Raw genomic sequence first — 12853 nt, forward strand, 5'->3', positions numbered from 1 at the left:
TCAGAAAGGACAGGTACTCAAAAGAGTCACCACCAGCCACGCATAGAGCATCTGTAAAGTATGACCCAACGGGAGAGGTCTGGGGATATTTAAGACTCTGGATTTAGTTTCAAGTAGCTCACAGTCTAGCTGGGGAGACCAAATGACCCCAAGCTAAGGGGGAAGTGGCAGGAGGCCAAATGGACTATGAGCCACCGACTGCCTCCCCTGTCTCCCCCCCCCCCCCCCCGCCCCATACACACATACAGTATGTCATGGGATTCGGTGGAAGAAGAGGCCTCTCTGGGCTGGGTCAGTCAGGGGAACCTTGTGTGGAGAGGGTGGTTCTGGTGGGAAAACATTTCGCCTTCCATAGATGTGCATACTGGGTGTCTGAAGCCTCCCTAGCTTCTCGGTAGAGCTGGGTGATGGAGGCTATGCCTGGCCTTGGTGACCCTGGTGACCCAGGGCTAGGGAGCCCAGTGGAAGTGTTTTGAGCCTCCAGCTGCTGTGAGGTGACATGGTGGAGCCTGAATAGCCCTAGAAGCATCACAGGCTGTGAGCAGTAGAGGAACTTGAAGGGTGAGAAGTTGCAGTGTGCTTGTTTTATAGACCAGAGAGAGGAAGCCACCTGCCTAGAGTCATATGGCAGGAGTACAGAGCCCGAACTCACGCTGTAGTCTCCTGCCTCCTAGTCCAGTGCCGTTTCCAAAGGAATGAAGGACAGAAACCAGGCTCCCTGTGATGTTCAGGTTTACCAGGCCGTAGAAAGGGGATGGGGCTTGGGGGCCAGGAAGTGGGACTAGGGTGGTGGCAGTGATCCAGGCATTTCAAGGAGGGCGTGGGCAGAATGATAGCTCGTGATGATTCATGGCTGAATGGGGCTTTACAGACCTCATCTGGTCTTGTCTCAATTTATAGGTAAAGCTGCGGGGCCCGGAGAGGAAAGTGAGATGTTTGATGTCATTGAGATAGATGCGGAAAGTCATAAACCCAGATCTCCTCACTCCTGGAGCTGTCCTGCAACCCCACACCATTGGTGCTCCAAGACCCCCAGTCACCCTGGTCCCCTGTGGCCAGAAACAGCCAGAACCAAGGGGCAGGGACTAGAGATTTGGTGTCTGTGTGCCAGCCGCTGGCCTTGGCACTTTCCATGTTTTTCATTCAGTCTTTGCCGCCCACTCACGAGTTAGGTACTATTATTATCCCCATTTTACAGGTGAAGGAACTGGGGCACGGAAGGTTAGATAATTGGCTTATGGTCCTGTGATTGTAATTGACAGATAGGGAATTGAAACCTAGGTCGTCACATTACCTACCACCCTGGCCTCCCCACCAGGGGCGGAGACAGGGGTGCCCTCCAGCGCACCATCCCCGATCAGGGATTGTCAGCAGATCCCTGCAGCCCTCCCCATGTGTCCTGGGACTCCGCGAAGGGTGAGAGTGAGGGGGACAGCTTGTGTGTGGAGGCCCCCGCCTCGGGTCTGAGGACACCTTACTAAATAACAATAGCAAGACTCATACCGTATTTACTGTACCCCAGGCACCGCTCTGGGTGCTTTGTCAACTCATATAATCCTCACACACAGCCTGAGGCCCGTCCTGTCACTGGGCCCCACTGGACAGATGGGGACTGACACGGAGATAGTACGCACTTGCCTGAGGTCTAGAGCTACTAAGTGGCATCCCTGGGCCCAGACCTGGCTTTCTGGCGCAGTCTTTGCTCTTAACCACTGTGCTGTGCTGCTTCTCGCTAAAGATGCCTCCAGTCCCCAGGTGCTAGAGGCAGGACGGAGGCAGGACGGTAGGTGGTGGGAAGCTGAGGGAGCAGAGGCTCAAGTTTCTCAGTGGGGCCAGGAGAGGGAAGGTGGCTGGCCCTCGGTCACACCGTGGGCCTATGTCACGGCCAGCCTCTGCTTCCCTGTCCCCAACAGCAACGGAAAGAGGGGCTTAACAAAAGGCCCCTGTTTAGAGTCACAGGGCAGAGAAGAGGGAGGCCAGTGTGGCAGAAGCCTAACTCGGCCCCTCCCAGGGCCTAGACAGAGGCTGGCACGAGGGGCTGGGGTCGGAAAGAACTTCGGGCACCTGTTCACTCCAGGAGTGGCTGCTGTGTAAACCCCAGGCGTCTGTAGAGGGGCTGTCCACCGCTGGGCCACAGTGGAGTCAAGGGTAGGAGTCAGGTGCCCCCGCCCCAGGAAGGAGCATGCGTCTGCCCTCCATTCTCCTCAGGAGACTGTCCTCCCAGCACCCACGTCCTGGGCCCTCTCCGCCAGGCCCATCAGCACACAGTGGCCCAATTGCCAAATATGGCTGTCTGAGCCTTGGATCTCTGCCATCAATGGTTCATGCTTCAAGCGACACCGTCTAAACGACACCTATGAAATATGAACGGATTGAGGTTTTGACACGCAGATAGCCCAGGCACAATACCAGGGTGATGAGGAGGGGCAGGGGATAATGAGGTCTTGAGGGACCACAGGGACAGCAGCCACACTGGGAGTGGGGGGGCGGGGGGGGCTCTTCTCCGCACATGGGGTCACTGGGGGCCGGTGCTGGATACAGGGCTGAGATGGGGGAGGTGCTCGACAGATTTTCCTAGGGCTTCCTGGGGTTTTGGGGGAGAGGCCAAGGGAAAAGGTGGCGTGGGGCTTGCCCAGAGCCCCCGAAGGCCTCACCCTTCCAGCGAGGGGGAGGGTGCAGGAGGTAGGCCTGTGCTCAGGTCTCCAGAGGGAGAAGGGCTGGAGAGAGGCCAGGGTTAGCAGGACACTTCGTCTTTCCTCCCTCCGCCCTTGAGCTGCCCTGAGCCCCCTGCTCAGCACCCCCTGCGGGGGGCTCAGTGTGTTGGAAGCAGCTTCTCTGGCCTCTGCCTTCAGCTCTCACCCTTCTTGGGGTCAACCCCAGCACCCTGTGCTGTCCCTCTGGGCTGGCTTCCCCAGCCCCTGAGCTATCTGGGCAGAGGGAGACATCCAGCTGGGTGAGAGGTGAAGGTCCGTGGCCGTGGGCACCTCCCCCCTCCCTCTCAGGAGGCTCATCCTCAAGTCCTTCCTTCCTGGTCAAGAGACCACATGCTATCCATGAGGTCACAAACACTCGGGCCTCAGTTCCTCCGGGTCTAAAATGAAGGGGTTGGACATGGTTTTCTCTGAGGTCTCTTCTAGCCCTGACGCTTGGAGGTTCGTTGTTCCCTGTCTGCCCTCGCCGCCCCCAGGCAGAGCCCCCCGGGATCAAGGTGTTGCTCTGTGCAGTCAGAAAGCAGCTGGAGGGGTCTTGAGCTAATCTGACGAGCTGACGGGAGGGTCTGCGGGAAGGCTGAGGGGCCCAGCAGTGGACCATGCTAGAGCCTCAGCCTCTGGGGGTGCAGACGGGGGAAAGGAGCAGCTGAGGCCAGGGCTTGGAGCTGGCTGGGCTGGGTGCTGGCCTCTGAGGGGGAGCCTGGGGATGGACATCTGGAGTCCAGTGTGTTCTGGGCACACTGACCCATTTGAGTTTGGAAAGGCTGGTGGAGGAGAGACAGCTAGGGCGGCAGGAGTGGCCAGTGAAGTCTTGCTAGCTGCTGGGTGAGCAGCTCACTGTGACTCTAAGTGGAGCTGGTCACTGGGGCCAGGGGCCAGCCCAGTTCCCCAGTGAGACATGGGTGAACTGGTCGGCCCTGGCCATCCTCTGGAGCTCCAAGCGAGGGCATGTGGAGATCTTCACAGACCAGAACCCTCCCTGAAGGCCACCTGTGCAAATGAGAAGGACTTGGGTGCCAGGGCCCTCCCCCAGACATACCATAGCCGGGCTTGTAGAGGACAGGCTGACTGCAGACCACTGACCTGCGTGTGGGGCATCTGAAATGACTCCTCTGGGGGCTTGGGCAAAGCCAAGGCAACAGCTTCAGGGTCAGCATCCGTGTTGGGGAGGGGCCAGAGGGACCTCACACCAGCCCTAAAATGGACTTTGTTGTCTAACCTGGCAGCGGCCTCTCGGTGGACCTCCAGGCCAGGCAGTGGACGTGGCAATAGAGGGGATGTTTGGAGATCAGTGGTTGCTCCTCAGAGCTCCCCGTTGGGGCCCACCTGCTCCCCCAGCCCAGGCCAGTTCCAGGCAGAGAGAAGGTCTCTCTCATTGCTTGTCAGAAAGAAGCAGTTCATCTAGATCCCGTCTAAGAAATTGACAGGGTCGATGGTAGCTGCTGATTTCCTGAGCTTACAAAATTGGCCTGGGTGGCAAATGGGGGTTTTCTGTAATCCTTCACTGATGGATTAGATGGTGGGGCAGATCTCGCCGGAGCAAAGGACGACCTTGAGAAAATGTGGATGTCAAAGGAAGAGAGAAATAATCCCCCTTCCTCAAACCGCTGCCAATAAGCCTTCTCGGCACTGGAGGAAGTTGATGGAAAGTTTGCTGCTGCTGCTGCTGCTGCCTCCCGGCTCAGGAGGCTGTAGCATTTGACTGCATGATAAGAAATTGCCAGACACTTTCTAATTACAATTATCATCATCGTAGATGTCTCTCTTAATTACTTTCTTATAATTAGCTGTTGCTTTTTCCTTAGCATTTGTGTACTTTGCAGATTTGCTGACATTTGAGAGCCCCAAAATAGGGACATTTGGGGAGGAGAGCAGAAGGTGGGGGGAACCTGCTACCTTTCAGGCAACCTGATACCATTCGGGGCCCTTGTGGAAAGAAACTGGGGAAAGCCGAAGATGGACGTGACCGGTCACTTCCTGAGCTTATGGGCAAGAGAGTAGGAGTGTGGGTTTAGAGCCGGGGTTTGTGGAGGGTCTCCAAGTGTTAAATCTTGGACAGAATGTTCTTCAAAAGCTAGGGCTTCCATTTCTCAGGCTTGGGTTTCCTTTTAGGAAGGAAAGTGTGCTGGGATGAAGCACACTCCTGTTGGATCCATTTCAGAGTTAATTAAATGACTGGGGTCAGGAGTAGCTTGATTTCCCCCAAAGCCAGTGATGCATTCTGAGCATCCTTGGGCCCCAGGGGATCATTATAAAGTGGTTTATGCTCTTTGACCAGATGGTTGGTTTTCACTGTGTTCCTGTTCTTCCTCCCTCTCTCCCGGCCCCCTGCAGCCCTGTGTACGGAAGAGTGTGTGCACGGCCGCTGTGTTTCCCCGGACACCTGCCACTGTGAGCCCGGCTGGGGAGGGCCCGACTGTTCCAGCGGTGAGTCTGGGGCCTTTTGGGGCCAGGAGGGGTCCCTTGGCTCTGGTTTGGGAGGGGCCGTGCCATGTGCGTGCTGAATTCTTTGCGTTGGCCTGGGGCAGCCCAGGCGAGTGTGAGCATCAGGGAGGAGGGAAACCTGCAGTTTACATGATGACACTTGGGGCAGAAGTCTCCAGGGGCGTGGGGGTAATGGTTTGTGGGGTCTGGAGGGGCATTGTGCATCACATTTGTATGGAACTGTGGAGTATTTGTACTACTCTGGCTTGTTGAAACACTTCGAGATATGGTCTTTCAAGGGTTGGTGTGAAATTGAGATGCCACCCAAGGGTGCAGACCCAGGGGGTCAAGGATTGTGGTGAAGGCCTGGTCCTCAGCTTCATTGGTTTAAAGGCCAAGTTCTGTGGGTGCTCACAGAAGCTTGAGGGACCAATTCATGAGACTGGTGGGCACTGGGATGCCTCTGTGTCCCCAAAAGTAGGAGGATGAGACTCTTAGGGCGTGGGTCACTGGATTCCTGCATTTCTCTGGGTAGAAAGTTCATATTCTCTGGAGAAGGCTTCCTAGAAAGGATGGGGTGAGACAGACACTCTTGGGACAGACCTACAGGGCATCGTCTCTGCTGTGGGACTGGCCACCGAGGGTGTGGGGCACACCCAGCAGCTGCTCTGGGAGTCCTCTGCCAAGACCCCAGCTGAAGACCACTCCTGCTCTTCTGGCTCATTTCCCCTAAATTCTCACAGATGACCCTCTTTCCATTGGCACAGGTTGCAGTCAATGGTTGGTTCACATTATGGTCTTCTATGATTTTCAGACAGGCCTCGATGAGTGTTGAAGCCCAGTTTTCTTCCTGCTTTGAGCTGGGGTAGAGTGTCCTCTTTATTGTGACTTGAGACAATAGCATATCTAAGCAGATCCATTGGGGATCTAACCCCCAGTATTTGCCTGTCTTTGGGACCCACCTCCCCATTCCCCGTCCCATTACAGACAGCTGCAGTGGTCATGAAAACTTGAAGAGGGGAAAGGTGGGCCCATGTTGGCCCAATGTGGTGCTCTTTCCCTTGTCCACTGGCTCTGCTGGGGTGGAAACATCTAGTTCTAGTTTTTTTTTTCCAAAGGCTTTGACTGGAGCCTCTCTGTCTACCCAGTGCATGAGGATATACTCCACAGCAAGGTTATTAGATGTGGTTTTGTTTTGAGCCTGGGTGGTTATCTTGGCTTGGAGGGGCCAGAATCTGGGGTACTCAGGAGACTCTCTGCAATGCACTGGGCCTCCAGTGACCACAGTGGCCTCCTCCTGCCACCTGTTTCCCTGCTTTGAGGTGGGCCAGATATTCCTCCAAACAACAGAAAGTAAACCTGAGAGTCTCCTGAGGTAAAGAAATGTGTCCAATTAGTCTTTCTGTGAACAAACAGGAAACATGTTGGCTAAAATGTTCAAGAGCTTCTTCCCCGCTTGTGCTCGACCATGTTTTGTTTTATGTAACTTTGTTTATCATGAATCTTTGATGAAGAGCTAATGTGGATTAGGTGAACCCTGCTGGGACAGGTCTGCTTGCTGCTGCTGGATTACAATGTCAAGGGCAGCCTGTTGGCAGTTGAAATACAGCCTGAGTCTCAGGAGCCCTGAGTGCATATAAACCACCATCAGCAATCAGCCTAAGTGTGTTTGGTGTTTACTATATGCTGGGCTGTGCTGGGCACGGGGTGGGCCCTGACAGGTCTTTCAGACATGGTCTGCCTCTCTCAGGGGTTCTGTCTGGTGAAAGAAATGGAAAGAAGGCGGCAGTCGATTTAACAGCACTGGGCAGGTTGGAGGTAACATACAGCGTACCAACATACAGTATGGTGTAACATACAGGGAAATGGCCTCGGTAGTTGCCAGTACAAAATTGGACTGCCCAATTTCCCCACCCCCGATTCAGTCATCAGACTTGGTGCCGAGCAACCCATAAGCTGTTTCCTCAATTAAACCCATGTTCGTGGGCTGAAGAGCCACCACCCCCTAAGTCTACTCGAAGGCATGTAGTACTGAGCCCGGAGGAGGCCCCGAAAGATGGGTTCCAACCCTCTGCTGGAACCAGCATTGAAGGACAGGAATTCACAGACTCTGACTTTCGAAGTCACTCAGGGCATTGAATACTTGGATGTCACTAAGTGCCTTCTGACTCCTTCCTGAGTCCCTCCATTAACAAAGAGCTCCCTGCCTCCAGTGAAAGCACATGCTGACTATTGGAAAGTTTCCCCTTCTACTGAGTGGAAACCTGTCTCAAGCTTTCACCAGTCAGTTCTCACTCATGGTAAAGCCCAGGGCAGGGTGATGGATCGCCATGACTCTCCCAGCCATGTCTGGAATTTCTCCCAAGGTGATCAGTGAACAAGGCCACAGACTGTGTGTGGGAAGATGTTCTTCAAAAAAGTAGTTGATAATAGGGGGCACCTGGGTGGCTCAGTCGGTTCAGCGTCCAACTTCGGCTCAGGTCATCATCTCATCATGAGTTTGAGCCCCGCCTTGGGCTCTGTGCTGGCAGCTCAGAGCCTGGAGCCTGTTTCAGATTCTGTATCTCCCTCTCTCTCTCTGCCCCTTCCTTGCTCACACTCTTTCTCTCTCTCAAAAATAAATAAACATTAAAAATATAAGTAGTTGATAACAGCCACTGGGGCTACATAGAAGAAACCAGAGTTCCTTTCCATGGGTCAGCCCTTTGGGTGTCAGAGATAGCAATCACTTCCTTCCCCAGGTTTTTATTCTCCAAACTCTTTTGTTTCTCCTGACATGGTCTGATCTGCCTTCCCCATCCATTGGCTGTGACCTTTATTCCTCTTAAACTATCATTCCTGGGTCTGACCACACAACATAGGCTTGCCTGGAAAAAAGAATAATAGAAATAGGTTATTTATTGAATTTTACTATGCACTAGGTACTCTTCTCACTTAATTTTCACAACCCTATGGAAGAGGAATGATTATGAGCCCTATTTATGGATGAGAAAGTCGAAGCACAGAAAGGCTAAAGAACTTTCCACAGGCTCGCACCTGGTACATGGTGAAACCGGGGCTGTGAAGCAAGCAAAAACCGGAGTCCCAAACTTGAACTCTTAATTTTTATGTTCTTCCTCTGGATCCTGAACCTCTGTTAATACAGCTTAGGGTTGAGATCGGTCTTTGATGAGAAAACAGTGCTGCTCACAGAGGAAAGAAGGATCTGCTTGAAAGATGTGTCCCTGAGATAGTGTTGTGCAGACAGATGAATCCGCTGCGGGTCACGAACTGTGACTAGGTGTACTGCAAGCAATTTGCACGTGCTTGCTAGTGTGCCGCTGGATGCCTGTCTGCCTCAGCGTGCCTTGGGGTCTCTGTGGGGCCCGGACCCCTGCGGGTGGGTGTCCCGGTCAGTGCAGTGTGTACCTCTGGAGATTTCTGCATGGGAGCTGCCCGTGTGCATGTCTGTATGTGTGGTACCCTTGCAGGGAAGCTTTGGTTTTTGTTTAATGGAAAGCATCATTCTTGTTTTTCTGATTATAAAATTATACCTGTTCACGTTAAAAAGAAAATCCAGGGCATCTGGGGGGCTCAGTCGGCTAAGTATCTGACTTCAGCTCAGGGTTGGTGAGTTCGAGTCCCTCATGGGGTGAGCTCGAGCCCCACTTTGGGTGAGCCTCACTGCTCTCTCTCTCTCCTTACTCCTCATGGGATTCTCTCTCTCTCTCTCTCTCTCTCTCTCTGCCCCTTGCTCACTTGTGCCCTCTTTCTCTCTCAAAAAACACAATAGAGGGGTGCCTGGGTGGCTCAGTTGGTTAAGCATCCGACTTCAGCTCAGGTCATGGTCTTGTGGTTTGTGAGTTCAAGCCCTGCGCCGGGCTCTGTGCCGACAGCTCAGAGCCTGGAGCCTGCTTCAGAGTCTGTCTGTCCGTCCGTCCGTCTGTCTCTCTTCCCCTCCCCCACTCACACTCTGTCTCTCAAAAATAACCATTAAAAAATAAAAAGTAAAATACAATCAATACAATACAGTAAATAAAAAGAAAATCCATGGGGCGCCTGGGTGGCGCAGTCGGTTAAGCGTCCGACTTCAGCCAGGTCACGATCTCGCGGTCCGTGAGTTTGAGCCCCGCGTCGGGCTCTGGGCTGATGGCTCAGAGCCTGGAGCCTGTTTCCGATTCTGTGTCTCCCTCTCTCTCTGCCCCTCCCCCATTCATGCTCTGTCTCTCTCTGTCCCAAAAAATAAATAAACGTTGAAAAAAAAAAAAAAAAAAGAAAATCCAAACTGTACCAGAAGCGTACAGAAAGGTTAGACACACACACCCAGAGATAGATGCCTCCAGCATTGGGTGCTCGCCTTTCCTGTCATCTCTCTACATACTTGCACGGAGAGCTAGATCTGGATCCAACTTTTATGAATGAGATCATGTGTCTGTGCTGTTCTGGAACTTGCTTTTTAAATTTAACTTAGGTCATGCACTCATTTCCTTGTCAATAAACGTGAGTCTCCCTTTAAATTTTTAATGGGCTTTATAGAGTTTCTTTCTATGGATTATCAGATGTATGTGACCAGTCTCTCACAGATGGGCATTTAAGTCATTTTGGGGTTTTCACTACTGCAGACCCCACCATCCTCTGTTCAGGATCCTTGGGGCCTGTCGATTTCAGAATTTCAGTTTTTTCAGAGGTTAGGAACACGTATGATGACTATACATATATGACCTATGGCCTCAGTGGTGTCCGGGCAGCACCCTGGGATGAAACATAATAATATTTCTGAAGAATATATGACTAATCGCATCTAGTGACACTGAGACAATATATAACCACAAATCATTTCCATGCACATCTGGCCTCTGAATGAATTTTGGTGCCGAACTTTAAAAACAGTTTTCTTTTGGACTTTTTAGGGATTTTTGGATTGTGGGCAAGGGACTGTGGCCCTGTATAAAAAATGCAACAGTGATTTTTCTGGTGCATTTATCTTTGCCCATTTGTCCCGATTTCTTCTTAGGATAAATTCCTGGAAGTGGCAGGGAGGGTTATAAAGATCCATCATCCTACTGCCTGCCCTGTCCTGCCCTTTGTGGCTGCCAAGGGATTTATGACTTTGACAGTTGTGAAGGGAACAGATCTATCTAGTACTGGGGTGGGGGTGGGAGGCTTTTTGTTCTTTTCTGGACTTAGAACCCCATAGCCTGATTTCTTTAAGGCCTGGACTGAATCCTCTCTGCTCCATAAAGAAAGCGAGGTGATGCTGATTTGCCTGGGGGGTGGACACGTGAGCTGTTGCGGAGAATTCCAAGGTGGTCCATGCTTGGTCATAAACCTCCATCCCCTATAATAATGAAGAGTGAAAGGATGAAATGTCAGTTTACACTGAATAAAGACGAAAGAGCGACTGTTATTAAATTGTACTAATCTCACAAGTGGAGATAAAAAGAAAAAAAAAGTTTTCCTATATTGAATATCTAGCTTTTTAAAGTAATTAGGAATATTAAAGTGCTGACAATGATTGAGATAGAAACATTATTCATAACTTTTATTTCCGCACTGGGCAATGATCCAGTATATTTCATTTATGAGGTTTCAGCTGTAAGGAGAAGGACGTGAGCCAATTCCTAAATTAAATATGCCCTGTTAACTTTTACAAATGATACCCAAGAATCAGCTTGGAAACTTAAGCCTTCATTGTATTATTTAATTATTGTATTTCCCGGGCCCTGCCCCTCTGCCTCCCATCCCGTGATGCTTTGCAGTTCGGGTTCCGGGCTCTAGTGTGGTGTTTCGTTTTTTTTTTTTCTTTTTCTTTTCTTTTCTTTTCTTTTTTTTAACATTTATTCATTTTTGAGAGACAGAGACAGAGTGCAAGCGGGGGTTGGGGCAGAGAAAGAAGGAGACACAGAATCCAAAGCAGGCTCCAGGTTCTGAGTTGTCAGCACAGAGCCTGACAGGGGGCTCGAACTCAAGAGCCGTGAGGTCATGACCTGAGCCGAAGTTGGACGCCCAACCCAACCAGGTGCCCTGCTAGCGTGGTGTTTTGGTCTCCAGCTTCCCCCAGAGGGGCTGGGGGCGGGGCTGAGAGACCTCTCCATTTCCCCACCATCTCCCCCATCCTTGGATTCCACTGAACTTGTTCCATCCGTGTGCGGGGACAGAGTGCAGGACGGTAAAAGCTCGCTACCCAGCATCTTACTGTCTGATGAGACCTCCCCACCACCCCACACCGGGCGCGAGGCATTACTTTCATGGCCCACCATGCTGGGCCACCACTCGGGAGTACCTTGTTCTCTTGAATGTTGGGTGGGACCCCTGGCTGCCTTGGCTTTCCGTTATCCCTGCAGATTAAAATAAAACAGTTGCCAGTTCGGAAATATGCCCACGCTCCTAAAGTGGCCTGGGACCCTGGAGGGCAGTGCTTTTCTTTTTTTTTTTTTTTTTCAACGTTTTTTTTATTTTTTTTTATTTTTGGGACAGAGAGAGACAGAGCATGAACGGGGGAGGGGCAGAGAGAGAGGGAGACACAGAATCGGAAACAGGCTCCAGGCTCTGAGCCATCAGCACAGAGCCTGACGCGGGGCTTGAACTCACGAACCGCGAGATATGACCTGAGCCCAAGTCCGACGCTTAACCGACTGTGCCACCCAGGCGCCCCTAGGGCAGTGCTTTTCAAACTAAGGTATGTGTTTACTAGATTTGTGTGCGCACGTGTGATAAGATATACGTGGCATGGAATTTACCATTTTAACCATTTTTAAGCCGACAGGTCTGTGGCATTAAGTGTATTCACATTGTCGAACCGTTGTCATGACTATCCATCTCCGGGACTTTTTCATCTTCCCCACCTGAAGCTCCATACTCCTTAAACACTAGCTCTCATTCTCCCCTCCCCTTGGCCATAGCAACCACATTCTATTTTCTGTCCCTAAGAATTTGACTACTCTAGGCACCTTCTATAATATTTGACTTTCTGTGTCTGTCTTACGTCACTTAGCCTCCTATATTCAAGGTTCATCCGTACTGTAGCACGTATCAGAACTTGTTTGCTTTATAAGGCTGAATAATATTCCACTGTCTGTACATACCTCATTCTGTTGATCTGTTCATCAGTGGACCCTTGCGTTGCCTCCACTCTTTGACTATTGTGAATAATGCTGCTAGAAACACGGGTATACAGATAGCTTTTCAAGTTTCTACTTTCGCTTCTTTGGGGCGTATAATCCAGAAGTGGATTCCTGGATCATAGGATAATTCTACGTCTAATTTTTTGAGGAATCATCATACCTTATTCCACAATATCTGTACCGTTTCACATTTCCCAGCAATGCCCAATGCCCAAGGGTTCTGCTTTCTCCAAACCCTTGCCAGTACTTGTTATTTTCAGGATTTTTTTCTTCTTCTAATAACTGCCATCCCAGTGGGTATGAAGTGGTATTTCATTGTGGTTTTGATTTGCATTTCCCTACTGATTAGTGATGTCAAGCATCTTTTCATGTGCTTATTGACTGTGTGTAGATCTTCTTTAGAAAAATGTCTACCCAAGTCCTTTGCCTGTTTTTTTAATTGGGCTGTTTGTTGTTGCTGAGTCGTAGGAGTTCTTTATATATTCTGGATATTAATCCCTTATCGAATATATGATTTGAAAACATTTTCTCTCGTTCTGTGAGTTGCCTTTATGCTCTGTTAATTAGGGTCCTTTCATGCACAAAATATTTTGATTTTGATGAAGTCCAGTTTCT

At 50.9% G+C, this 12853-nt stretch overlaps 1 protein-coding gene across 27 annotated transcripts in view; it reads left to right on the forward strand.

Annotated features, from left to right (window-relative positions):
* Positions 1-12853, forward strand: part of MEGF11 (multiple EGF like domains 11) — a 359109-nt gene that overhangs the window by 169247 nt on the left and 177009 nt on the right. For all 27 annotated transcript variants that reach the window (XR_006704624.1, XR_006704623.1, XR_006704626.1 and 24 more), the window contains exon 5: positions 5046-5138. Coding sequence is in view for 17 of the 27 variants with exons in the window: in XM_045449379.1 (XP_045305335.1) it covers positions 5046-5138 (93 nt within the window). In the remaining 10 variants the exon portion in view is untranslated. The remainder of the gene's footprint in view (positions 1-5045; positions 5139-12853) is intronic.

Source organism: Leopardus geoffroyi, chromosome B3 (genome assembly GCF_018350155.1).
Source record: "Leopardus geoffroyi isolate Oge1 chromosome B3, O.geoffroyi_Oge1_pat1.0, whole genome shotgun sequence".
In the NCBI taxonomy this organism is placed as follows: domain Eukaryota; kingdom Metazoa; phylum Chordata; class Mammalia; order Carnivora; family Felidae; genus Leopardus; species Leopardus geoffroyi.